At 44.0% G+C, this 27479-nt stretch overlaps 1 protein-coding gene across 10 annotated transcripts in view; it reads right to left on the reverse strand.

The window, feature by feature from the left end:
- The window catches only part of RABGEF1 (RAB guanine nucleotide exchange factor 1), a 71176-nt gene that overhangs the window by 39805 nt on the left and 3892 nt on the right, over positions 1-27479 (reverse strand). For 3 of the 10 annotated variants that reach the window (XR_003508768.1, XM_027528103.1, XM_027528102.1), the window contains exons 3-4: positions 24935-25113; positions 24120-24492 (exon numbers count right to left, since the gene is read on the reverse strand). Coding sequence is in view for 3 of the 10 variants with exons in the window: in XM_027528103.1 (XP_027383904.1) it covers positions 24120-24492; positions 24935-25113 (552 nt within the window). In the remaining 7 variants the exon portion in view is untranslated. Of the gene's footprint in view, positions 1-10537; positions 10646-10774; positions 10910-11057; positions 11306-20131; positions 20401-20504; positions 20683-24119; positions 24493-24934; positions 25114-27479 lie in introns of those variants that run through there. The other 7 variants (XR_003508770.1, XR_003508769.1, XM_027528109.1 and 4 more) reach the window with 7 other exon arrangements.

Consider the following 27479-nt stretch of genomic DNA (forward strand, 5'->3'; position numbering starts at 1 on the left):
CATCTTCCCTACAGCCTTCGGAGAGAGCATGGCCCTTGCTTTTAGACGTTTAGCCTCCAGAACTACCAAAAAACCCATTAATTTCTGTCGTTTTAAGCACCTACTTTGTGGTAATTTGTTACAGCAGTCCTGTAAACCAATTAGAACTGTTGTAAATTCCAGAAATACTTGAAAGAAATGAGTCTTTCACTAGTTGACACAGACCTGTGGATCCACAGCATCACTTCCTCTTTACAAATAGGCTGATCATACATCCCAGTTAATGATTAACAGTCCTGGCATAAAAGCATCCCTTTGGTTCTCAAAAGTGTTTTCGATAATAAGGTACACAGTCATCCTATTCAAGAACAAGTCTAGAATACCCTTCTGTTCATCTGCCTTCAAATCCCACCCTATTTCAAATGTCTGACTCCCCTTCCCCCACTGACAGAATAATTCCATCTCTCTGACTCCTACAGCATTTTTTTTTTTTTTAAGATTTATTTACTTATTTGTTTGACTGTGTCAGGTTTTAGTTGCGGCACATGGGATCTTCGCTGCAGGCTCTTTTGCTGCGGCACAAGGAAGCTTCAGTTGCGGTGCACCAGCTCCGTTGTTCTGTGGCAGTATGTGGGGTCTTAGTTCCCTGACCAAGGATCAAACCCAAGTCCCCGGCACTGCAAGCCAGATTCTCAACCAGGAAAGTCTCCCTAGAGCATTTTATAACTACAGCTATTACAACACTCATGTTCTATTACATTTACTTGCTAACTTGTCCATTCCATGTGTGTAGACAACACAGCACCAGGAATAGAATGAGTACTCAATAGGTATCTTCTAGATTTATTAAATGATTTATTCGTAAGACTCACAAAGTACCTGCTTAGAGAGTTTTCTTTCCCTTTTGTCCCTTGTGAAAAATTTTTTTAAAAAAGAAAATCTAACTAAAATGGGTATCAGGAAGGCCTGTAAAGGGAGCTCTCACGTGCTACTACTTCCCTCATCATCCTCATCATCAATTACCTCAGACAGGAAGACATCAATTACCCTGCGGAAGAACGTCAGTTACTGACTGCAACAGAAGAGATGTACCTTGCACTTCCAAACAGGAAGTGCACTACTTTATTACATCAGCAAGAGAAAGACTTCCTTCTTTCCCAGCAACTGGCCCAGCCAAAAGAAAACGCTGTAGCTCAACCAATGAGAAGCTAGGGTCACCTGAGCTTTTACTTTCCTCCCATGAACTTTCATTTTTCCTTGCTGATGATGACTTCCTTTCCTGTCCCTGCTGCTTACTATAGAAGCCTTCCACATTGTGTAACCTCTCAAAGTATCTCTTTGTCAGAAGAGATGCTGCCTGATTCATGAATCATTTGCTAAAGCCAATTAGATCTTCATTTACTCGGCTAAATTTTGGTTTTAACACCCCTATATACTCTCTAGCGTTCAACTGTAGGAGGTAGGAGAAACTTAAACAGCCAAACAACTAACTTCTAAGGCAGTGGTTCTCATATTTTAGCATGCATAAGTATCATGCTTGGAAGACTTGTTACAACATAGATTCAGGTGGTCTGGGGGTAGGGAGGGCCTGAGAAATTGCATTCTTAACAAGTTTCCAGGTGATGTGGCTAGGAGCTCCTTGAGAACCACTGCTCTAAATTAAAGTAACTTTCCCTGATGGCTCAGATAATAAAGGATCTGCCTGCAGTGTGGGAGACCCAGGTTTGATCTCTGGGTAGGGAGTATCCAATGGAAAAAGGAATGGTTACCTGCTCCAGTATTCTTGCCTGGAGAATTCCATAGACAGAGCCTGGCTATAAAGTAAGCACCACAATTATAAAGATTAATTTCTTCTTATAACTTCATTCCTAGCCGGAAACTCTTTTCTGAATATGACCAAGTAGCTTGTGGCAGACCAACACTGCTGCTGAGCATTAGGAAAGTCAGCAACATTTTGAAAACCAATGTTTAAATGCATCAGAAAGCAGCGGAAGCAACCAAGACTAGAAGGCTCTAGATTCTGGAAAAAGGGAAGAACTGTAGAGAATCCAAATGACATACTGATGATTCTGGGGCAAAAAGCTGAGAATCAAGACTTTCCTTCTGCAGAAGAACCATGAGAGCTTTTGGTAGAGATGAAAAGCAAGACTCCACAGGTCAAGATCCCAGTGAAAGAGGAGAGTTGAAGAACCGGGCCTGACAAAAGGCTGGCCTTCTCCTGAAGACATTTACCAAATTCTGCAGTTGCACAAAGAAGGCTTCAAAACAAAACCAAAAGCCCTTGAAAATCAAGAGTAGAGTTTTCAACAACCTCACTGCCCTCAGCAAAGATTAGAGCAGAGAAGCTACCAGGAGGAGGGATCCCTGTGAATTTATGAGAGTATCAGATGGAAACCCTGGATGGCTGGCTACTTGCTAACATTAAAGGCAAACAGCATTAAAGACAAACTAAAGAGAATCCCTGCCGTACCAAACCGGCAACACAATCTCAACCATCAACTCAGCCCCTAACAGGATTAGGTGATGAGCCCCTACTCTACCTGACTAGCAAAAAGGATGAGGGATTTCCTCTCTGAAAAAGAGCAGAAGCATCTGGAACTTCATTTTATTCATAATGCTCAGCATTCCTATAACTAAAAACCAAAAGGAAAAAACAGAAACAGATGTTCAGATAATCCAGACATTGAAGTTAACGGAAAGACTTTTAAATAACAATGGCTTAAATTTCCTATTTTAAAAAACAGGGGAAGAAAGAGGAAAGAACATATAAAAAGATGAAGAATTTCAACTGAGAACTGGAATCTATAAGAATCAAATTGAAATTCTAGATCTGAAAAGTATATTAACTAAACCTAAGAATTCAAAGGGTAGATTTAGGCACAGATCAAGGACTTTCCTGGTGGTCCAGTGGTTAAGACTCCACACTTACACTGCAGGGGACACGGGCTTGAACCCTGGTGGGGGAACAAAGATCTTCCACGCCACACGGTGTGGCCAAAAAAAAGAAAAAGGAGCAGATTGGGGAACACTGTGAAAAAGTCTACCAGGTATGTAACTAGAGTTCCAAAAGGAGAGGAGAGAGTAAACAGGGTAGAAGTAATACTAAGAGGAAAGAATGCAAATTTCCAAATACAGTAACAATTACACTAATAGACTAAAAATTCTAATTTAAAGACTAAAATTGTAAGACTAAAGAAATAAAAAACTAAATCTAACTTCATGATGCTTTTCTAGGATAAAGAAGGTTGAAACATATAAGGATAGAAAAGATACAGCAGGCAACATTCATCAAGAGAAAGCAAAGAAAGCTATACTGCTATCAAAGTAGACTTTAAGGCAAAAAGCACTACTAATGATTTCAGGATAACAGTGTCAAGCCACCAAGAAAACTCTATTTTTTTAAATAAAATTCTAATGTGAGCCAAGCGGTTAGAAATTAGTCATCACTGGGAGCTAAGAACACACTGGCTGAAACCAATTTTGTTTAGGAAATCTATGACAGCTCAAAGAAGGACAGAACTACAAAGTAACATGGAGCTTAAATACCAGTCTTCTTTGCAGTACAATAAAACCCACTTATGTTATGACCAACCTAGATAGCATATTCAAAAGCAGAGACATTACTTTGCCAACAAAGGTTCGTCTAGTCAAGGCTATGGTTTTTCCTGTGGTCATGCATGGATGTGAGAGTTGGACTGTGAAGAAAGCTGAGCGCCGAAGAATTGATGCTTTTGAACTGTGGTGTTGGAGAAGACTCTTCAGAGTCCCTTGGACTGCAAGGAGATCCAACCAGTCCATTCTGAAGGAGATCAGCCCTGGGATTTCTTTGGAAGGAATGATGCTAAAGCTGAAACTCCAGTACTTTGGCCACCTGATCCGAAGAGCTGACTCATTGGAAAAGACTCTGATGCTGGGAGGGATTGGGGGCAAGAGGAGAAGGGGACGACAGAGGATGAGATGGCTGGATGGCATCACTGACTCGATGGACGTGAGTCTGAGTGAACTCCAGGAGTCGGTGATGGACAGGGAGGCCTGGCGTGCTGCGATTCATGGGGTCGCAAAGAGTCGGACACGACTGAGCGACTGATCTGATCTGATGTACCTTATGGTGAGTTCTGAAATGCTTACACAAAATATTAAAATCACTTTAAAATCATGAAATAACAGGTAGATAGTTGAAGACAACACACACACACACACACACACACACACACACACTGAAAAGGCAATGTACTGAAAAGGTAAAAATTCTTCTTTAGGGAAATAGCCTACAACCTCTCACGGGTAACATCAACAACAAAATCTGCCTGCAATCTGTCCTCAAGCACACATAAGAATAAAAGTAGGCTCCTGAAATGAACTTATTTACAAAACAGAAATAGTCACAGATGCAGAAAACAAACCTACTGTTACCAGGGGGGAGAAGAGGAAAGGGATAAACTGGGAGACTGGGACCTACATACACACATATTATAAACAGATAACTAATAAGGACCTACTGTATAGCCCAGGGAGCTCTATTCAGTACTCTGTAATGGCCTATATGGGAAAAGAAATTGAAAACTGATTCACTTTGCTGTACACTTGAAATTAACACAACACTGTAAATCAACTATATGTCAATAAAAGATAAAAATAAAGGGGCTTCTCTGGTGGTCCAGCAGTTAAGAATCCCGCCTGCCAACACAAGGGACACGGGTTTGAGTCCTGGTCCAGGAAGATCCCACATGCGCAGGGCAGTTAAGCCTATGCACCACAACTACTGAAGCCCACCTGCCTCGAGCCCGTGCTCTGCAACAGAAGCAGCCACAGCAATGGAAGCCCCAGCCCCCGACTCTCCACAACTACAGAATGCCCACTTGTAGCAATGAAGACCAGCACAGCCATAAATAAAAGTTTTAAAAAATAAAATGAAAGTAGGCTTTGGGAGAAAGTGCTGTCTCCCTTATACAGCTGACATGCAAAGGACTTAAATACTGAATTGCAATATTGTCTCTCATCAGACATTCTATGTCCTGGAGCAGGTGTTCTGTAAACATCACATGATGTTCTGTAAAGGTATCAGCAGCTAGCATATGGTATGAAAATACTTTGCCATCTGATTATTGCTTATAAATGATATTTAAGATGTGTCCATTCACAACTATACAACATTTGAAACTCCAGATGAAATCTACACACTTATCACACTACTGTCCCAACCACAAAGGCTAATTAATTTCTATAAACAAAAATGTAATCCAATTCACTAAGTAAAAGCCAAGCATATTACTTCCTAAGACATTAATTAGAATGGATTTTGGACACTGTTTCATCAGCCTACTTTTTTTGTTGTTTTCACAATTTTATTTTGTATTCTTCTTATAATATCCTATTCAAAACTTAGGTCACTAACCCAACTAATTTTTCAGGAACCTATTTAACTACAATGACAAAAGTACTATGGAAATGCAATTAAGGAAACACCCTGTTACATAACTATATTTAGACAAGGACAGTCCCACCCATTGTTTACTATCAAGGATGAATAAGGATGTTCTCTACTCTTTAGTTCCGTAGGCTAGCTCACAATTTACAATATCCTGGAGGAACTATATTACAATACTTCAAAATAAAATGATGTGAAATTAAACTGGAATAGTCTCATATGAAAACTCACAATAAATAATGGTTTACTTATCTGTACAAATCTAAAATGCAATACAACCCCTAATAAAACACAAAATGAGATTAATAACACATAACAATATCATAACAATAATAACACCTCACAGTATCACTATAAAAGTATAACCTAAATGTGTCTCTAAAATATAAATATAGACCTCTCTTTTCAGAACGGCACACTATCTTTACAACTATATAATCGTGGTTTTCCTGCTCTCAAGACACAAATTTATAACAACAAAAAAAAGTATATGCATTTCAGATGTACACAAATGCATAAAATAATATCCCCATTTCTCTAATCCTGACAGATGCCTAGAAGGTGTATTTTTTCCCAGATGTACAGACTATGGCCAAATGCCCTGAACTTGCAGCTCTCAGCTCATTTTCTGGATGAAGGTTCAGAATGGTTCAAGGCCCTTTTGCAGGGATGGGTTATAATACTTGCCAGTGTGTTGACCTCTACTGAGAGTATCGTGTAGCCCCATGTGTGGGCCCAGACTAGCCCACCTCAAGTACTATAGTAGAAAGTCACAGGTGTGGACCACTGAGTCTGTCAGATTACCGAAGTTAAATTTTACCTAAGTTCAAATCTCCATCACTTCTTGTATGACCTGGAACAAGTTACTGCTCTGAATCACATTTCTTTATATTTTTCTTTTAAGAAAGGAAATAAAGGAGAAGGACAGCATTATCAGCACATGCCTGGCTCATGCTAACACTTGATAAGTTTGAACTAATTACTTAAAAGGTCAACTTTTTAGCTTGAGGAAAAGGCAGATATATTAATTTACTGGACACTACACCTAGGATGAGCCGAGTGGATTGATTCCCTTCTTAAATATAAATTACATGCCTGGACTTCACAAGCCAATGCTCTCTGTGTTGAAGCTAACACCCGAAACCTACTTCCAGCAATGAGTCTTGGTACTCATTGGTATTTCCTCAGCTTATCTATGTGTGGAGGCAAGGTAACTTTTATTTAAATATTTATCCTTGGCAGTCTCCTCCATTTTCATACCCTCCATGATAAAGCATGCCTGATAAAAATATGGCTCTGTGACTAACCAACAACACAAAAAATATATGTACTCAAAGAACTTGTCAGGAAGCACAAACCCAAACCTCACTGCTGATAAATTAATAAAAAAGCTCCACGGAGAAACAAAATACTTACGAAAGGTAACCTGAAAACTGTGTCATCCCCATCTACACACCTAGATAATGTAAAACAGATCCTTAAATTAAATCAGTCTCAGGAGCTGAGTGCTTAGTCCACATTTTTTTTTGCCAGGACCAGAACTGTTTTTATTGAATTTTGTTTTGATCTTGTCATTAACCTACACAATGAAGCAGTGAGGAATTTTACTAAAAAACAAAGTAAAACACAACACAGGCCTCTGAAATGCATGCTACTTAAGGATGCAGTTAAGGGGTTTCTCAGAACAAGGAGTCTTTGGGAATCCAAAGCAGAAGTTGGGTCTTATCTTATGGTCAGTGAACCATGCAACTGATTACATTTCTTTCTGAACTGGCTACTAAAAAGCAGTCAAATGTGGGGCCCTCTAACAAATACTTAAGACTTCAGTCCAAGTACTTTGTGTACAGATCTCAATTCTGTTTCCACCTTCATTTTCCTCCCCCAGTCCTGAATTCATCACCTTTTTCTGTTTCCAACAGTTAGTTGTACATATCTTTGCAAATCGTTATGAATCCTTTTGGGAACAAGGTGTGATACAAGCAAATGATATGCCCCACTTAAAAAAAAAAACAACAGTAGAGCACAAGAAGATATTTTCTTCCACTAATAAACATGTATGAGCTCAGTGTCTAGAGGCATTATCTTTCTTGAGCTCCCAAAGAACAAAACCAAGTGTTGTAACCAACGTTATATTTAAAATTAGGAAAGTCTAACAACAGAGGAACTATCAAAATAGGACACTTTCATTATGTATTTTTAACTGGGGTGCACACAGAAATTTGCAAATATATCCCCTGTAAAAATCCCCCAAAAGTCATTTTTAAAATACAGATGAAATCACCACAAATGCAGGTGTATTTGCATATTTACTCCGAATGAGAACTGAACCAACTAGCTTCAAAAATGATTTATAAAATTTCTATCCAGCTCCTTCGGGTTGCCCTCTGCCTAGCACAGGGGATGCTGCCAACCGTTCTGTACTGTGAAACAGCATGGAATTTAGAGCCATAAATGCTCTTGCTGCATTCATGCTTCAGGGATTTCAGAAATCTCATTGCTGTCATTTGAAGAAAACAAAAAGCTTAAGACTCTCTTAGTGGGTAAAATTTTACTCTATCATGCACTCATACTTAACATTCTGATCATAACTTCTAACTATAAATTTATCTAATTAATTGATTATAATTATAGTCCTTCACCCACCTAGTGACCATAAACAAGTAAGCTATGCTACCAGAGATGTAAAAAAAATATTTTACTACATAATAAAAATTACGCTTCCTATCCCACCGATAGTAACTTCAGCAACAACAGAAATCTCATGGGGTAACTTGAAAGCAGCACCATAAAGTACAGCATTTTCTTAAGGCATGTTAGGAGCTTTATCCAAATAACAAACAGATAAAATAAGAGCTACATAATAGTATGTGGGAAAAAGATGAGTCAACTATTATTGTTTTTCCTAAGTGTTTACTCAACAACAGTTTAGATTATTTCAAGGCATTTCAGTCAAACAAACAATATACATAATGTTTCCACAATTCTTTAGGACAAAAATGAACATTTAACATGACTTTCAAAATGCCTGGCCTCTGTTGTGAAACTTTTTTTTAGGGTCAGCGCTGGGTTAAGAAGCCACTTAATAGCATTTCTATTCTAAGTCACGGAACAGACAAGTATGTTACACAGACATCTCCAATATTTTAGGCATGGGTCATCTCTGCTGGAGATGCCTACTTTGCAACCAATATAAACACATGTGCCAAAAGTGAAACTTGCATTGTCAAGACAGAAATTCTGTTTCTAGCCAAAGACTGCCAAAAGTAAATAAAAACAAGATCTTAGTCCTTCTATTTGTAGCTATCTAAATAAATACTGATTAATTTTTTTTCACTGAAAATCAACATCAGAAATCCATGATGTCTCAAGTCCTCCAGGAACACTCAGTGCATGCCTGACTTGGATTGAGATGCAAAGAGATAAAAGCAGAATTCCTGTTTATAGAAGTGTACAAATAAGCAAGGTCAGACACACTCAAACAATTAGTAAATGAACAGACAATTCCATTCAAACACTCAAAACACAAGCTAGCCCAGAATCAAGCACGATCCTGATCAGCCTGTTAAGACTGACATAAAAATTCCATGTTAACCAGGCAAATAAAATAACCCACCTCAAAATCCTTCCCTGGTTCTGTCACCGTCAGAGAAAAGGCCCAAGAAACTCCTGCATCTCTGCCCCTCTCTCTGCATTTTTTTCCCTTTTAAAAACCACCTCCTGGGGAGTTACTCTCCTCTCCTCCTTTAGCTGCCCCACCCCCACATTCCCACGACCCCTAAAATTCTCACTCCACCTTGTCAGTCTGAATAGTACTCATTCTTCAGGACATTTCCAAAAATATTCCCAGGTACCTCCCCCCACACCCTGCAGTCCCTCGGGGCACCTGGGGTATGGTCCCCACCCCACCCCGTCCCTACTCTTAGCTCACTCTGCTCACCACACTGTATCTCCGCTGTCCCCCTCTCCTGAAGTAGCTAACTTCTAGAGAGAAGAAAATGATTGCTTGGGAGGTCCATACATGTTCAAATCCTGAATACTTCTTAATCTTCCACCTAAGAACCAGTAACTCTTAAAATTATCGTTATTTATCATTAAATGGATTAAATCAAAATCTTTGGGGATCTCTGGAAAGCTTTCTCGGTACAACTATTTTAATTAGTAACTTTAATAAGACTTTTGGGGGTTTGCTTTGCCGTTTTAGATTTACAGAAAAAAAAAAAAGTACAACTATTTTTACACACAAAACACAAAACTCTCCAGATCCAAAAAATTACTTCCCAGGTGATGCTGTAAACTCATCCTGACAAATGTTCCTGACACCTAATCAATCTCACGGCAAGGCGAGGCCCAGCGCCCACTGACACATTTCTCAACCACAGGGCTTGGTCACTGGCGCTGAGACATCACCAGCAGGCTCTGACCTACTCTCTTCCCCCCTGCCAACTAAACTTCCGTGATGGGCATCTCCTCCCAGACAGTTCGGAAGCAGGGACTTCTCCTGCTAAAGACCCAGGCCCACAACTTCGCCCTCAACCACCGGGCCAAAGTTAGGACCAGTCTTCAGTCCCCGCGCTAGAAGCATTCTCCCAGCTCTGGGACCTTTCCCTCCGGGACCTTTCCAATACCGACGAGGCTCCCTGAAGTACTTGGCGCCCCTGACAGGCCGGGCTGCGACGGGATCCCCCAGGGGCCCAGGGCACGACCCAGCCGGCCACCACCACAGGTGTCCCTCGGCACTCCGGCGACTGGACAGTGAGGAGGGAGCCGGCCGGAGGGCAGCCATCCCGCGAGGAGTGGACTGTGGCAGAACGCGGCCAGGAAACCAGACGCGCGTCTGCCCGTCGGAGTTGGGCCGGGCTGCAAAGAACTTGGCGACGAGCGCCCAAAACGGGCAGTTAGAGCACGACAGAGGATGAAGGGGGCCGACGACTACCTGGGACCGGCCAGGGCCCCGCCGCCGGCCCCGCGGCTGAGACGGAGGGCGGCAGGAGACACCGGAGCTAGATGGCCCCAGCCGGGTGGACAGCCCAGACCAATGACCCAGCACCCCCACGCCGGGACGGCGCCGCCGCCACGCCGCCCCGAGCCAAGAACCGCGCCGCCCTCGCCCCCAACCAGTCTGCCCCGTACCTCGCCTCCGGCTCCACCGACGTCAGGTCAGCCGCTCTCCGCGCGTCGCTAGAGGAGGTGGCCGGTACTTGTCCACAACCCGCCCTCACGCCGGCCCTCCCTCTCGTAGCCCCGCCCCCGGCGCCGCGAACGCACGCCACGCATGCACGCCCGCACGTCACTTCCAGGGCGTTGGCGCTAACCGAGAGGATGCGGGTTTCCGTAGGAATCCGCCCTGGGTGGAGATGGCGTGAATACCTGCAGCCGCAAAGCCTAAAGGCGCGGAGATGGAGACGGCTTCGACCCTGATCCCGGGGCGCTGATCTGGAGCGTTCGGGAGCCGGCGGAGAAGCCGATGTTTCCTTGTCTTTTTCTAGGAGTAGGCGGAGGACGACGCTGCCCGTCTGACATGGCTCCTCCCATTCTTGCTTGGAATGGGAGGCGGCGGCTGCCAAGGCTCTCGGAGAGCAGTGTTTGGGCCGGTAGATGGTTCCAGACCGCAGGAAATGAGGCTGCCTGAGAAACTCATGAATCCCACAGCTTCACCCGGATCTTAGGATTTTTAAAGTTCTTGAGTTAAAAGACCTTAACGAGAGTGGTTGATATAGAAACCAGTTTTACAGCCGAGCGTAACTGAGCTCCAGGAGTTAAAAAGTTAGCCAGTGTCTCGCTATCAGTGGTCGAGTCATAAATGGAATCCAGTTCTCCGTGATTCCCATTTCAGGAATGTTGGAGACAGCAGCTGCCTTGTATTCTGGATGCCATCTATGGCACAAAGTGCAGCCACGACTGGGAAAAAAAAAAGAGGGAAAGAAAAAAGAGAAAATGCAGTAAGGTGTCTGGGAGGGAGATCTGGATTAGAATCCCAGGTTTGCTAAATGCTGCCTCAGTGATCTCGAACAGGTTGCCTAATTTCTCAGTCTTTGCTCATTATTTAGAAAACGGAGATTGGTTCTTCCTCAGATTACTCCTAAATGCTGAAGGGTAGTAGAATATGCCACCCCAAAATATGCTTCTTTGGCATAAGGATTATTCTGAGAAAGAGACACAGAAGCCCTGAAAACAAACTAGAAGTTAACCTTTCTTAAGGGAAACGTACATTTATGAAGGAAATGGCCATTTATAAAAGTGTCTCCCTCTCTGTACCTAGCAGAGGACAACTCTAATACATTACTGGAGACTCATCAATGGAGACTGGCTTAAACTGTTGAACAGACTTTTTTTTGTTTGTTTGTTTGTTTTAAATTTTATTTTTAAACTTTACATAATTGTATTAGTTGAACAGACTTTTAAGCCTGTTTTTCTTCCCCTGCTGCTGCTGCTAAGTCGCTTCAGTCGTGTCTGACTGTGCGACCCCATAGACTGCAGCCCACCAGGCTCCCCCGTCCCTGGGATTCTCCAGGCAAGAACACTGGAGTGGGTTGCCATTTCCTTCTCCAATGCATGAAAGTGAAAAGTGAAAGTGAAGTCGCTCAGTCGTGTCCGACTCTTCCAGACCCCATGGACTGCAGCCTACCAGGCTCCTCCGTCCATGGGATTTTCCAGGCAAAAGTACTGGAGTGGGGTGCCATCGCCTTCTCTGTTTCTTCCCCTAGTCTCCTCCATAAGTGGTCTCCACCCTCCCCTCGCGCCCCACCCCCAACATCTTTCCTCTTTTGTCTTTACTGGAAAATATTTAGATTGGCATTCTAAGCCTTTTCCCTGGTTAACTCCTGTGTACATGTTAAGGATACATGTTAATAAATTTGTTTTTCTCTTGTCACTTTTATTTTATAAGGATTTCAACCAACAACTCAGAAAAGCAGAGAGAAAATTATTTTCCCTCCCCTACCACACCTAAAGTGTGCTCTGCTGAGGAAGCAGACTATTTAAAATTTTAAAAAGTACCTATGCTGAGAAGCTTACATTCTAGGGGAGAGGTGCAGGGGCCATTAATAAATAATTTACAATAGTACAGTAGGATAGTGGCCATTGCTATGGAGGAAAATTTTAGGGTGAACAAGAAAGCCCTGGCTGAGAAGGTGACTAGAGCAAAGGGTGAGGGAGCTAGCTATACCATTGGGTTGGCCAAAAAGTTCATTTAGGTTGTAACATCATACAGAAAAACCTGAACAAACTTTTTGGCTAACTCAGTACTATGCAAGTATTTGGGCAAGAATGTTTTAGGCACAGGGAACAGCAAGTGCAAAGGCCCTCCTGACACCAACTTGAGTAGCTGTAGCAGAGTGAATTGAAGGGAGGAAGGAGAAGAGATCAAATGGTAATGGGCAAAGCATGTAAGGGGCAAACCCCAAAGTCAGTGTGGGAGGGGACTAGCAAAAAGGACACTAGAAGGTCTTAATCGTTGAGGCCATTAATGGAACAAACTAGCACAAAACTCAGAACAGGCAATGGCAACCCACTCCAGTACTCTCGCCCGAAGATCCCATGGACGGAGGAGCCTGGTAGGCTGCAGTCCATGGGGTCGCTAGAGTCGGACACGACTGAGCGACTTCACTTTCACTTTTCACTTTCATGCACTGGAGAAGGAAATGGCAACCCACTCCAGTGTTCTTGCCTGGAGAATCCCAGGGACGGGGGAGCCTGGTGGGCTGCAGTCTTTGGGGTCGCACAGAGCCGGACACGAATGAAGTGACTCAGCAGCAGCAGCACAAAACTACCACATTCCCCCCTGGGAGAAGGGATGGTGGTGGTGGAGACTATTGGAAAAGGCAACAAAGGTATAGTTAACTGAGGAAGCAATGTTTTAGCTCTTGAGTTGGATGACAGGTACATGGATATTCATTGCTTTATTCTTTATTTCAATGTATGCTTTGTTTTTGCCTGTGTGTATGTGTTAGTCGCTCAGTTGTGTCCCACTCTTTGTGACCCCATGGACTGTACAGCCCACCAGGCTCTTCTGTCCATGGGATTTTACAGGCAAGGATACTGGAGTGGGTTGCCATTTCCTTCTCCAGGGGATCTTCCCGACCCAGGGACTGAAACTGGGTCTCTTGCATTGCAGGCAGATGCTTTACTGTCTGAGCTACTAGGGAAGCCCTGTTTTTGCATACTAACTTATAAAAATCAGTCCCACTGGGAAACTGAAAAGAGGGTAAGAGTAAATCCTGGAGTGGGTCAAAAGGAAAAGAGCCAGCAAAGAAGAAAAAAAAAAAAAGCAACAAGAAGAAAACTAGAAAAGAGGAGTAACGTGGAGGCTAAGAGGAGAGAGAAAGCCAAGGGACTGATCAGTCAAATTCTGCAGAAAGGTTAGATAAGATGAATCTACCTAAGAGAAATGAAAACATACTAATAGAAGTGGTTAAAGTACGCATCCTTGCCTTGTTTCCAGCCTCAGTGGAAAAACTCAGTCTTTCACCATGGTCTGATGTGGGTTTTTCATACATGGCCTTTATCATGCTGAGATGTTTCTTGTTATTCCTAGTTTACTGGGTGTTTCTTATCATCAAAGTATATTAATTTTTAATGTAATTTTTATTGTAAAATAGACATAATATGAAGTTGGACCCCTACCTAACACTGTATACAAAGAATTAACTCAAAATGGATCAAAGACCTAAATGTAAGAAAATTTAGAAGGAAACACAGGGGATAAAAGCTTCATTACACTGGATTTGGCGATAATTTCTCAGATATACACCAAAGGCACAGGTAATAAAAGAAAAAATAGACATATTAGCACAAAGTTTAAAACTTTTGTGCATCCAAGGTAACAGTCAATATAATAGACTATAAAGTCAACTCACAGAATAGGAAAAAGGTTTTGCAAATCCCTACCTGTGATAAGGGATTGTTATCCAGAATATATAGAGTACTCCTAAGATTCAACAACAAACCAATTTACATGATATGTCTTTCGACTTATTTATGCCTTCATTCTTTCATCAATGGTTTTGCCATTTTCAGTCTTTCGCCTCCTTGATTAAATTAATTCCTAAGTATTTTATTCTTTTTGATGTTATTTTAAATGGAATTCTTTCCCTACTTTCCCCTTTGTTCAGTATTAGAAATGCAATTGATTTCAGTGTATTCATTCTGTACTATTTTTGCTTGATTCATCTATTGGTTCTAACAGATTTGTGTGTGTGTGTGTGTGTGTGTGTGCATGTGTGTGGAGTCCTTAGGGTTTTCTACTATAAGATCACATCATCTTCAAAGACTCCTTCCTTTCCAGTTTGGGTGCCTTTTCTTTCTGTCGCCCAGTTGCTCTAACTAGAACTTCCAATACTATTGAATAGAACTGGCAAAAACAGGCATCCTTAATCTAGTTTCTTATTTTAGCAGATAAGCTTTTAACCTTTCATCATTATGTATAGTGTTAGCTATGTGGTTTTTATATGTGGCTTTCTTATATTTATATTCCTAGTTTTTTGAGTGTTTTTATTATGAAACGGTATTGAATTGTGTCACAAGCTTTTTCTGCATCAAATGAGAAGCCTGGGTAGTTTTTTCAGTATCAGTTCAGTTTAGTCACTCAGTTGTGTCTGACTCTGTGACCCCTTGGACTGCAGCACGCCAGGCTTCCCTGTCCATCACCAACTCCTGGAGCTTGCTCAAACTCATGTCCATCGAGTCAGTGATGCCATCGAGTCGGTGATTCAATATAGTGAATACCATTTGATGAGTTTTTATATGTTGAACCATCCTTGTATATTCCATGAATATAGTTTACTTGATCACAGTATGTAACTTTTTTATATGCTGCTGAATTCGCTAGTATTTTGTTGAGAATTATTATATTAGTGTTCTTAAGGAATATTGGTCTGTATAGTTTCCTTGTATTGTCTTTATCTGACTCAGTATTAGGGCAATGCTGGCTTCACTGAATAAGTTAGAAAGCATTCTCTCCACTTTCAATTTTTTTTTTTTTTTGAAGACTTTAAGAAGGACTGATATTAGTTCTTCTTTAAACTTTTGGTAGAATTCACTAGCAAAGCCATAAAGTCTAGGGCTTCTATTTGTTGGGAGGGTTTTGACTATGGATTCAATCTCCTTACTAGTTACAAATATTTTCAGATTTTCTATTTCTTTGTGATTCAGAGTTGGTAGGATTTATGTTTCTAGGAATTAGTTCATTTAGTTATTGAATTTGTTGGTGCACAAATATTCACAGAATTCTCATAAATTTTTTCATTTATGTAAATAGTAATGACCCCTGTTCTTTCTGATTTTAGCAAATTGAGTTTTCTCTTTTTTGTAATCAATCTAGCTCAAGACTTGTTAATTCTGATCTTAAAGAAAAAAAACTTGGTTTTGTTGATTTTCTATATTCTCTTGTTATCCTAGTCTCCATTCCATTTATTGCTACTCTAATCTTTACATTCTGTCTTCTGCTAGCTTTGGCTCAATTTGCTCTTCATTTTTCTAGTTCCTTTAAGGTGTTTGGGGGCTTCCCTGGTGGCTCAAATGGTAAAGAATCTGCCTGCAATGTGGGAGACCTAGGTTCGATACCTGGGTAGGGAAGATCCCCTGGAGAAGAGAACAGCTGCCCACTCCAGTATTCTGGCCTCGAGAATTCCATGGAAGGGGAGCCTGGCAGCTACAGTCCATGGAGTTGCAAAGAGCTGGACATGACTGAGCAAATTTAACTTAAGGTGTATTTGAGATCTTTTTTTTTTATATATAATTTTATTTATTTTTGGCTGTGCTGGGTCTTCCTTGCTGCGTGGGCTTTTCTGTAGCTGTGGGGAGTTTCTAATGTACTTATCTCATAACCTTTTTAAATGTAAAATCTATTCTGTTTAATAATATAACCACCTCAGTTCTCCTTTGGTTACTGTTTTCATGGAATATATTTTTCCATCCTTTTACTTCCAATCTCTTTGTGTCTTTAAGGTAAGTTTCTTACAGACAGCAGATAGATGGAACTTTTTAGGAAATACATTCTGCCAATCTTTGGCTTTAAAGTGGAAAGTTTAATCTACTTAAATTTGAAGTAATTGCTGCTAAATAATGACTTACATCTGCCATTTTGCTACTTGTTTTCTAAATCTATTATGTTTTTTCCCCTCAATCTTTCATTACTGCATTTTTTGGGTATTTAAATGTTTTTCTGTAGTCTACTATTTTCATTTTCTGTAAATTTTTAGTTGTTTTCTTCATGGTTACTTTTGTGATTACAATTAACATTTTGAACTTTTAACAACTTAGTTTGAATAATACCAACTTTATTGAAAATAGTATGTACTGTGCTTCCAAAACAACTATGTCCTCCTCATTTTATCCTGTTATTGTCAGATTTCATCTCTATAAATTGTTTGCCTATCAGCACAGGTTTATAATTAGTGTTTTATGCACATGACTTTAAAATCAAATAGGGAAGTTGTTGTTTAGTCGCTAAATCATGTCTGTCTCTTTTGGAAACCTATGGCCTGCAGCCCACCAGGCTCCTCTGTCCCTGGAATTTCCCAGGCAAGAATACTGGAGTGGGTTGCCATTTCCTTCTCCAGGGGATCTTCTCCGAATCTCCTCCATTGGCAGGTGGATTCTTTGCCACTGAGCCACCAGGGAAGCCCATAAAAGAAAAGAGAGGAGTTATAAACGTTTAGTACGATGACATTGACCTTTACATTTACCTAGGTTTTCATCTTTATTGGTATTGTTTACTTCCTCATATGACTTCTAGTGTCCTTTTTTCTTCGGTTTGAAGAAGTCCTTCTAGCATTTCTTATACAGCAGGTCTACTAGTGACCAATCCCCTTCTCTCCATGCTTTCAAGATTCTTCTTTGGCTTGCTACACTTTGATTATAATGTTTTCTGTGGGTCTCTTTGAATTAATTTTACATGGAGGTTTTTGTTTCTAGAATTTGTAGATTTGTCCAATTTTCTTTATCATTTGTGCTCTCTTTCTCTCCCTTTTTTCCTGAAGAACTTAAGACTAAGTTGCAAACACCTACATATTTCAGTGTGTGTTTCCTAAGAATAATCTCTGAGAAAAACCAAAGCAAAATTATCAAAATCAAGAAAATTAACATTGATAAAATCCTCTAATTTAATCTATAGTCCTTATTCAATTTTCATCAATTGTGCCAAAAATGTCTCTTATAGCTATTGTTTCCCTGGTCCCAAGTCTAACCCAGGATCACTTAATTGTCATGTCTCTTTGGTAGTCTTTAATCTGGAATGGTTCTTCCATTTAAATTTGTCTTCCATAATCTTCACATTTTTGTAAAGTATACGTGAAGTGAAAGTCGCTCAGTTGTAGCCAACTCTCTGCGACCCCATGGACTATACAGTCCATGGAATTCTGCAGGCCAGAATACTAGCATGGGTAGCCTTTCCCTTCTCCAGGGGATCTTCCCAACCCAGGGATTGAACCCAGGTCTCCCACATTGCAGGAGGATTATTTTACCAGCTGAGCCATAAGGGAAGCCCAAAAGTATACGATGGTCATTCTAAAACATGTCCTTCACTTTGGGTTTCTCTGATTTTTTTTTCTCATGATTAGATTCATGCTGTTCATTTTTGGGGGGGCGGTGCAGAAGAATCACATAATGTTGTGTTCTTCCGCAGACACTAAGATAGGTGATGTACATGATGTCTGTTTGTCCCATTTCAGCTAACGACATTGATTAATGATGAAAGTGGAGTCTTTCAGGTGTTTCCACTGTGAAGTCACTATTTTTACTTTATAATTATTTAGTAATTTATAGGAAAATACTTTGAGACTATGTAAAGATCCTGTTTTTCTTAAAAACTTATTTTAGAGTCCACTGATGATTGATGATGATTCAGTTCTAATTATGATGTTTACAAAATGGAGTTTTTTTAATGGGGGTTTTCTAATGCCATCATTCTTTCTATATTAGCTGACATTTTATGCTAATTAAGAACTTTCCTTTCTATCTCTTTTATGCCATTACTTATTCATTTGTGTCAATATGAATTCATGGATTCTTATTTTATTCAATGGGTTATAACCCATGGGTATAATTATTTATTTTAAAAATGTATTTATTTGGCTGCACCGGGTCTTAGCTGTGACGTGCAAGACCTTCTGTCTTCATCACGGCACGTGGGTTCTTTAATTACAGCATGCAAACTCTCAATTGTGGCCTGTGGGATCTAATAATAAATAGTTCCCTGAGCAGGGCTCGAACCTGGGCCCCCTCTACTTGGAGTGTGGAGTCTTAACCACTCGACCACCAGGGAAATCCCTATAATGATTTAGTTAGGTGTTCAAACTGTTCCATTTCAAATTTTAATAATGTGTGCCTAAGACAAGAATTTTGACTTAACACTGAGCCATTATTTTCTACAATAATTATATAGTTCCCTGTGCTACACAGTAGGACCTTGTTGTTTATCCATTCTAAATTTAGTCATTTGCATCTACAAAGCCTAAATTCCCAGTCCACCTCTCTCCCTCCCCAACTCCTACCCCCAGCAACCACAAGTCTGATCTGTGTCTGTGAGTCTGCTTCTGTCCTGTAAATAGGTTCATTTGTACCATACTTTAGATTCCACGTATAAGCGAGACACTGCAGGCGGGGAGACGTTTCCTTTCTGGTTCTGGTGTGCTTGCTCACAGCTCATATAGCTTCTCCAGCACCCAGCTCCTGCCATACAAGGTGGTCTGCAGTCACCAAGAGCTTTCCCCAGCACCTCCAGGGGTGGTTTTGTAGTAGAGAGCCTCTGGCAAGACACCTCCTAAGGAACAGATTCTTCCAGTACCTCAGAGGGTAGATTTCCAGCAAGCTTCACCAGCACGGCACCCCCATGACTTCTCTGTCATTCAATGAACCTGGCCATGCCTTGTCCAAAAAGGTCTGGATATCAGCTCTTGGGGGAGGGGGTATTCATCCTTAGACCCTCTATCTCAGTCTTAGTGGCTGCTTCTTGGCTATTCCTATATTCTTTATAGTTATCCCTACTCTTTATTAGCCAATCCTTCATTCCTCCAATCATAATTAGTAACTATTTATATTCAAGATATAAATTATTCAAATTACTGTGTACTTTTTTTTTCTCCTGACTGATACAAATGACTCCAAATTCAATTCAGGGACGGAGACCTTATAGATTGATATGTCAGATGTAAGGTCCAAGAAGTCTTTGTTATTTTCCATTTTGAATGGGTGGGACGTGAAGGCACATGGATGGCAAAGAGGTAAGCAGGAGTTCAGCTTCCTCCCCTGGCAGGCCCATCAGCCATTGTAAGAGAATATTGTCCCTTTTCATGTCCACTCTGGCAAGCTCTGGGTTTTGGCTGGCCTCTGCTGCACAAGTGGCTCAGTGGTAAAGAACCCACCTGCCAATGCAAGAGAGACATGAGTTCAATCCCTGGGTCAGGAAGATCCCCTGGACAAGGTCATGGCAACCCACTCCAGTATTCTTGCCTGGAGAGTCCCATGCACAGAGGAGCCTGGCGGGCTACAACTGAGCAAAGCAACTAAGCACTGCTGCACGTGGGTACCTGCCTGCAGTTTGCAGTGGCTTCTCTCAGCTGCAACCAGAGCCGGATTCCTCTGCTGGCCTCTTGGGGTCTTGTACATGTAACAGAGCCTCTTCTGAAGCCAAAGTGTTTGAAAAACCGGACCTGCCCTCATTGTGCGAACCAAGTTGCCAGTTTCACCTTAACCGCTCCAGACTGCTGCAGACACTCCCTGTAGGGGTTCTTTCACAAGGTGCCTCTGGACCTTGAATCTGTTTATTATAGTGCAACTCTCATACCTGGAAGGATCGCCGGCCTCAACCAACTCCAGCATCATGAAGATGTAGGGACTAGGGCCAGAGGCTACTCATGCTGGTGCCTCCTTGTGACCCCCACCGAGGCACTGGAGTGTGTCTTGGGGGTGCAGGCCCAGGACAGGAGAAAAGAGGTACAGGGCTTTCAGCAATGGGCATTCTGGGTCCTCAGTGAAGGATCAGGTGAACCCGCTTCCTAAAAAGATAGAATGGTCAAGGGAGGAAGTTGAGGGTCGTGAACAAATGGTCAGTACTGCATAAAAACCCCAGAAATCCAGGGGCACAGGTGGGTATGCCTACCGGGACAGAGACCAGGTGAGGGTAACTGCAGAGGGACCTCCAGGGGTGCCCATCCCCCTTTAACTTCAAGTCTGGGTGGAAGTTCAGCTGCATGTCTCAGGGAAGGGTCTGCTTGATTTAGCATGGCAACACCAAACATACCACGTTTTAAGCAGAAAACAACACATTTGCTGGCAGCCTGGAAGGTGAAGGAGGGATGAGAATACATCTCTAAATAAGAAAGGCACGACACCCAGGTTCTAGTTCTTGACTTTAATGCTAGGTGAGGGTACCGAGGCTCTGTGGATCAAAGTGCTCACAGACAGGAAAATGAAGGAACACAGGTAGCATTATACGGTATACACAAACCCAACACTACAGAAGGAAGAAGACGGACCTATGACCTCCCACACCCAGAGGCAGCTGCCTGCTCCTCTCAGTCTCCGTTCCCATCTCCCCGACCCCTCAGCCAGCCCACCCTTCCCCCAGTTAACATATATGTATACACGTATGATTCTTCCAAAATTCCAAAAAGTGCCTCTCCCACCCCTGCTCCCACAACTCTGGCTTCTGATGAATAAACCCTCCCTTGTAATAAGCATCATGAGGCAGGCACCACCTTCTTGAAAGAGCCACGGCAAAATGGTACCTGAGAGAGCTTAATCACTTACAGTACAATCAGATATGGACAGAAGGTATGCAGAAGGAAGATATCTGAAATCCCAACTGGGATCAAAATGCTGGGTGTGAGTAGTTTCTGTTCTGTTGTTGTTATCTGTCTTAACCATTAGAGGATCCAGCTGAGACCAAGATGACACCCTGAGGCTCACCCAACGCTGTGGCTTGCGGTTGTCAATTTCCCAGTCCTCCAATGAGTGACCCAGAACAGGAAGATGACACCACCTGAGCAGCTGGAGGCACAAGACTCCAGACAGCTCCCAGAATGTCCCAAATCCCGGGGAGAAAGACAGAAAATTGCAGAGCACAGTTGACTGCCTTCCGCATGATAAGCACTGGACAGCCTGGTGAGCTTACCAGAAGTTGAATAAGGATGGTGACGATCCCTTTATTTCTTCGATTTAGAGCATTACCCAAAGAATTCCCCCCACTTGGGATGGTGGGATGGGTCTCGCTGTGTTGTTGTGTCTCTCTCGTTGTGTTTCAATCTTTGCAAACTGAGTTGCCATTAAGTTTTTCATTCTTACTAAATTGCAGCCAGCATTGCACCATGCAGTCCTATCTCCTAAAACCTGCACCGTCCCAACCACTGAGCAGAGCTCCTGGGAGAAAAGGTGCCCAAAGTCAAACATAAGGGAAGCTTCTAAGGCAAGTCCTTTGATTTGACCAACTGACGTTACACACAAGAATTCCATGAGCATGGACTTCCTTTCATTCTGGGAAGCAGTTGTCCTGTGGAACCCTTCTTCCTGACCCAGCCCTTCGTATGCTCTGGGCCTGGCCACTGAAAGCTGAAAAGGGAACCCAACTGGGAGAGGTCACTTCCTCAGAGATGACCTTCATTTGAAGGCCATTGCCACAAACCCCCACGTCCAAGAGCACTTTGCAGCCTGGCCTTGGCTCATAAGAGGATGGCCCAACGTGGTCATCAAATTCTCTTACTCCATGTGGAAAGAGCTCTAAGCTGGCTGCTGGTGTCTCTGCCCAGCCTGGTCTACCGGCCTGCAGCCTTGTCTCCCCACAGAGGCACGGAGCACACCACCACAAGGAAAACTCGGGGAGCAGAGAAACAGGGGTGTTTCCAGCAAGAGGCACAGGGCCAGTGTTCTTACTCAGCGCCCTTGGAGCCCCTGGCAAGTCTTAAGGGCCCGATTTTGAGCAAACCTGCATTTGCGTGAACCAGTCGCTCCCTGTCTTTAGTGTGTGGACTCTAAATAACTGAGTGCTGTGATGCTCTGCACTGAGGAGGGAGAGAGAAGGGGCCGAGGTGCAATTACTGAAAGCTCTGGGCTTCACTGTCTGCTCTCTCCTCACACCAGCTCCCTCCTTAAGAGTCTGCCTCACTGTCTGTCTGAAAACAAATTTTTACAGTTCAAGCTACTGGCCAGTCTGGGCAACTTAAATCAGAGACTTTCCTGTGAGAACAAGGTAAGGGCCATGCTATTGGGGTCCAAACAGGGATGTCAGCTCCAGAAAAGTGACAATCCATTTGTAGATGAGAACAAGAAGAGGATGCGTTATCTCGGAACCTGAAGCACTGACTGGACCATCCCCTCAGATGTTGGCCTGGACGCCTGCTCCACGCACACAAGAATACAATGTATGAGTGGGAGCCCATGCCCTGGAATCTTCTCACACAGGGGCCAAGGGGTCACTTCCCCGTGAGGGAATTCAGCCAAGGGCTGGCCTGCTTCTCCTCAGCTCCCGCCCCCTCCTCACCAGTCTCCTCCTGGAAGAATGAGACCGATGAGGCTCATAGGAAAAAAATCTTATAAGAGCACTCGGGAGCAGTTAAGTTCAATCGCGACTGCAGGGAGCACCCCTACACGTGGTGTGGGAATGCCCTGCTCCAAAGACTGGGGCCGCAGAGTATTTCCTGGGGCCACAGACCCACCCCCGACTGGTGGCCCAGGCTGCACTTGTAGCAAGAAGGAAACACAGTGGAGGAGAAGCTGCTGGATCTTTTTCTCTCCAAACTGGCTTCCTGCTTGTCATCCCTCAGCTCCAGGGACAGCTGCGCCTCTCCCCCAGCCCTTTCTTCCCTTCCCCAAGACAGACAATCTCCTGGAAGGAGAACACTGATGGGAAAAAGCAACAGGGGTTCCCCGTACAGGGAGGTTCACCGTAAACTGGATCCTAACACATGGAATAGCGGCCAAGCAGGGATTCTGAGCCTCTAGAAAGGATGTTACATCTCAAAGATCTAGGCATCCTGCCTGCTTGACTGACTTCAGAAGGAGTCCCTGAAATGTACACTCCAGCCCTGGGAGGCAATCACCCTTCAAGCAAGGCAGGTTGGTGGAAAGGAGGAGAAGCCCAGGCCCTGAGGCAGGGCTGTAAACATTGTGCTTTTCTAAGGCCAATCTGGTGCATGGCTTTGGCAACTAGGGTAACATCTCCAAAAGGTGGTGAAGAGTATGTCTTGGAGGAAAAGACTCTTTCCACATCCTAAAATGAAGCGTGGGGCTGTCGCTGGGGGAAGAAGGAAACAAGATGCTCCCTCTTCAGCCAGGGGCTGTTGGGGGGCCCGCGGGCAAAGTTCCCCCACCGTGTTCTAGGTTCATACTGAGACACTGCGCACAAGAGTGGAAGAGTGGTTACACCTACATCAGCTTGGCAACGTGGCTCTAAAAGGGCACAAACTCTCTTGCAAGGTCAAGAAAATGACAAAACCTCTCTGGACTTGCCGGTCAAGCCCTCGCTAACTGGACCCCATCAGCCTCGGGCAGAGACCGCCCGAGGTCCCCTGGGGGCCACCAGCCTCGAGTCTGGCCCCGAGGTATAGCCGGGGAGACCAGGGCTGCCCCTCCGTCCCCCTGGAGCCGAGCCTCAGGACCCGTCCTCACATCAGGAGGTGCTGGGGCAGCCAGGAGCCCCTCCGGGGACCTCGCTCCCAGAGCCAGCAAGGGGACCGGCTACCCTCCCTGACGGGACTCTGCTCCCGCTAGTGCTACTCACCACCATGTGATCTTGAACTCATAGATGGGGCGCTTGCAGTAGTAGTGGTTGATGAGGTGCTTGTCGCACACCCCGATACACTGGTGGTCCACGGTGAGGCCCTGGGCCGACAGGTCCGTGACCAGGCAGTGCAGCAGGTCGTAAACGTCAGCCACGGCCTCCCAGGGCCCGAAAGACACGTCCACTTCGCAGTGGTGCTCAAAGAGCTGCCCGTCACTCTCGATCCGCTCGAAGCGCAGCGAGTTGAGCAGCGGGCACTCGTAGGGGGTGATGGGCATCTCCTCCTTGAAGACACAGACCTTGAGCTTGGCAAAGCGGGCCTTCCGCTGGACAGCGCGCAACCGGGCAATCTCCACGATCCGCTCCAAGTGGTCTACGGCAGGTGAACACAGAGCCCATCACTGGACGAGGCTGGGAGGTAGGGTAGGGAGCAGAGAGAGACCACCCCAGTGATGTCTGGAGGGAGAGACAGACCCCCAGGGAGGGCACTCTGTGGGCCCATGAGGGGCACAAACTTCACCAGGGATGGTGGGCGGTTCTGCAGGGCCAAAGGAAACCAATGGGACACGATGAGGGTCTCTTTCTGAAATACAATTTGATGACGCTGCAGGCAAGATGGGCCCTATTTCACCTGAGTCTCCCCCTGTGACTGAGAGGATGGCAGGAAGGGAAGCGGGACTCGCTCCCATCCCAAGTATGACAGGTGTGTAGGAAGCCGTGACCCCCCCCTCTCCTGGTGGGGACCCCGACACTGACCGATGCCTCGCAACCCTCCCTCCTCGCATCTCGACTGCCCCGGGTCGTGGCCCCCTCACCTTTGTAGTAGGGCATGAGCCCCAGGAATGCCTGGCGCACCTTTTCCCCCTTCAGTGGCTGCATGTTCTCCAGCTGCTCCAGGAGGGGCCCGATGGCGTAGTACTGGGCCTCCTTGTACACGGCCCGCACGCGCTCCCGGGGTGGCAGGTCCCCCGAGCGCAGGAAGTTCAGCACATCGCTGAGCAGGAAGGAAAGAGGACGGGTGAGGGGGAGCTGATGGGCCCGAACAGGGCCTCCCAGAGGTTAGAGCACAGGCTCTGGACCCAGGTGGCCCACTGTGTAACCTCAGGTAAGAGAATTTAATCTCTCTGTGCCTTGATTTTCTACTCCATAAAATGGGGGAGAAAGTCAGAAAACTACCCCATCATGTTATGAGGGGATTAAATAAGTTAATATATAAAAAGTGCTTAGAAAATACCTAGCACAATGACTTCCAGTGGTTAAGACTCCATGCTCCCAATGCAGGGGCCATGGGTTCAATTCCTGGTCGGGGAAGTAAGATCCCACATGCCACATGGTGCGGTCAAGAAAGAAAGACATCTGGCACAGAGTAAGCCCTCAATAAGTGTTAGTGGTTGTTATCAGTACCATTATTAATATAATTATTAAGTACATATAGGAAAAATGAAAATATATATTTAACCTCTTTATATATTTTAATTGGGTATAGTTAATATCACCTATGAATATACCCATAACCACCACCACCTACATCAAGATACAGAACATTCCCATCTCCTTAAAGTTTCCTTGGGCCTCTTCCCAGCCAATCACTAGAGAGGCAAACGGTCTAACTTCTATCAACAAAGAGTACTTTTGCCTCTTCTTGAAATTCATGTAAGTGGAATCATACAGTATGTCCTCTTTGTGCCTGGCTCCTTCCCTTCAACCTAGTGTTTTTGAGATTGATTTCCTATGTTGTGTGCAGCAGGATTTCCCTTCCTTTGCTGTTTTTCTTTCTTTTATTGCTAAGTATCACACCGTTATATGGGTGTGCTATAGACTATTTATCCATTCTCCTACTGATGGACATTTTAGTTGTTTCTGGTTTGGGGTCTCTTAAAGTAGAGCTGTGATAAATATTCCCTGTAAACTTTTTGTGGACTTGGGGACCAATCCCTCTTAAGTGAATGTCAGCAGGAGAACTTTTTGGTCATAAATGCCTGTTTGACAAAGTGGTTGTAGCACTTCATTCCCACTAGCCACGTGGACGAGTTCTGCACCCCCACCCACCCCTGCCATCAGTATTATGCTATACACAGAAGATGACTGCCTAGCCCTGACACCTGAACTGGTTTTGGGAGTGAATAAAAATGACACACTGTATTTTCTTAAAATAAAAATTCAGCTCTTTCAGTTCTCTCTTTAGATTCTGCAGTGCTAAGAGTCATTGGACCTATCACTGGCAGGTGTGGAAGGGCTCTTCTGTGAGGGTATATGAGTAAACCCCAACATCAAGCTGTTACCTCAATAGTTTGGTTTATGACCATGATGCAACACCAGCCAGAACTCACTAAGCAATAATCTGTCAGCCACTATTCAGGTGTTATCCCATATAATCCCTTCAATGACACGGTGTAAGTGCTCTCTTGCATCCATTTTATAAATGAGGAAAAACTGGGGCTCAGAGAGCTTAAGGAACCCTCTTACTAAAGGAGCCATGGCTAGCCGGAGGCCCAGATGCAGACACAGGTGACTCCAAGCTCACACCAACAATGGTCCAGACTTTAGTCCAAAGAGCTATGTACTGAGCCCAACTGGAAACCAGCCTAAGGGAGGCCCAAGCAGCCTCCACAGTGGGTGCTGGGGGCACGTGTGCTCACCCATGGAGAAAAGCCCTAAACTCTTTCATCTGAATCTTTCCACAACTTCACAGGCTGCTGGTGAACCACAGGCCACTGGAGTCCAGTAGTCTGAGGATGAATGCCACAATATCCTGTTTTCTGCCACACCCTTGCCTGGCCCTGCCACTCTCCATGTGGCTACCTGAGCATGGGCACAGCAGCCCAGGGCCAAACCTAGTGCCCCCTCCCCAACACTCCTTCCAAAATTAGTCCTTTAGGCTCGAGGGCAAACCTCAGTGAGCTCTGAAAAGCATAACCCCGGGGCCAGGTCCAGAGAGGAGTATTGTGGAAGATGCCAGCTGGGGCCAGCACTTTCCTCCCCCAAACAGCCTGCAAACAAAAATCTTTTTATAGCTCTGCAGAGAGATGTGACACTTTGTTTTCTCAGCATTGGAGGCAGCTGACAGCCCAATGGGGAAATCCAGATGCTTCAAAGCAAATTATTTGACCAGAGGCTCCTTTCTGAGGATGAAAAATGACCCTCCTCCCGGTGTGGGCAAGCCTACTTGGAGGCTGGCACAGAGATGTAGCAGTGGAGGGTTTCCTTTTGTTCAAGGTCAAGGACCATGCTAGTTCTCCAGTCATCTCCAAAGTTAGATGGATGGGGCAAAGAGCTTAGGCCATATACTCAAAGGACCTGGCCAAAGGTCACACCAAGACTCTATTTAATCCACATGACAGGCCTGCAAAGCAGCTATAA

This window comes from Bos indicus x Bos taurus, chromosome 25 (assembly GCF_003369695.1).
Source record: "Bos indicus x Bos taurus breed Angus x Brahman F1 hybrid chromosome 25, Bos_hybrid_MaternalHap_v2.0, whole genome shotgun sequence".
NCBI lineage: Eukaryota > Metazoa > Chordata > Mammalia > Artiodactyla > Bovidae > Bos > Bos indicus x Bos taurus.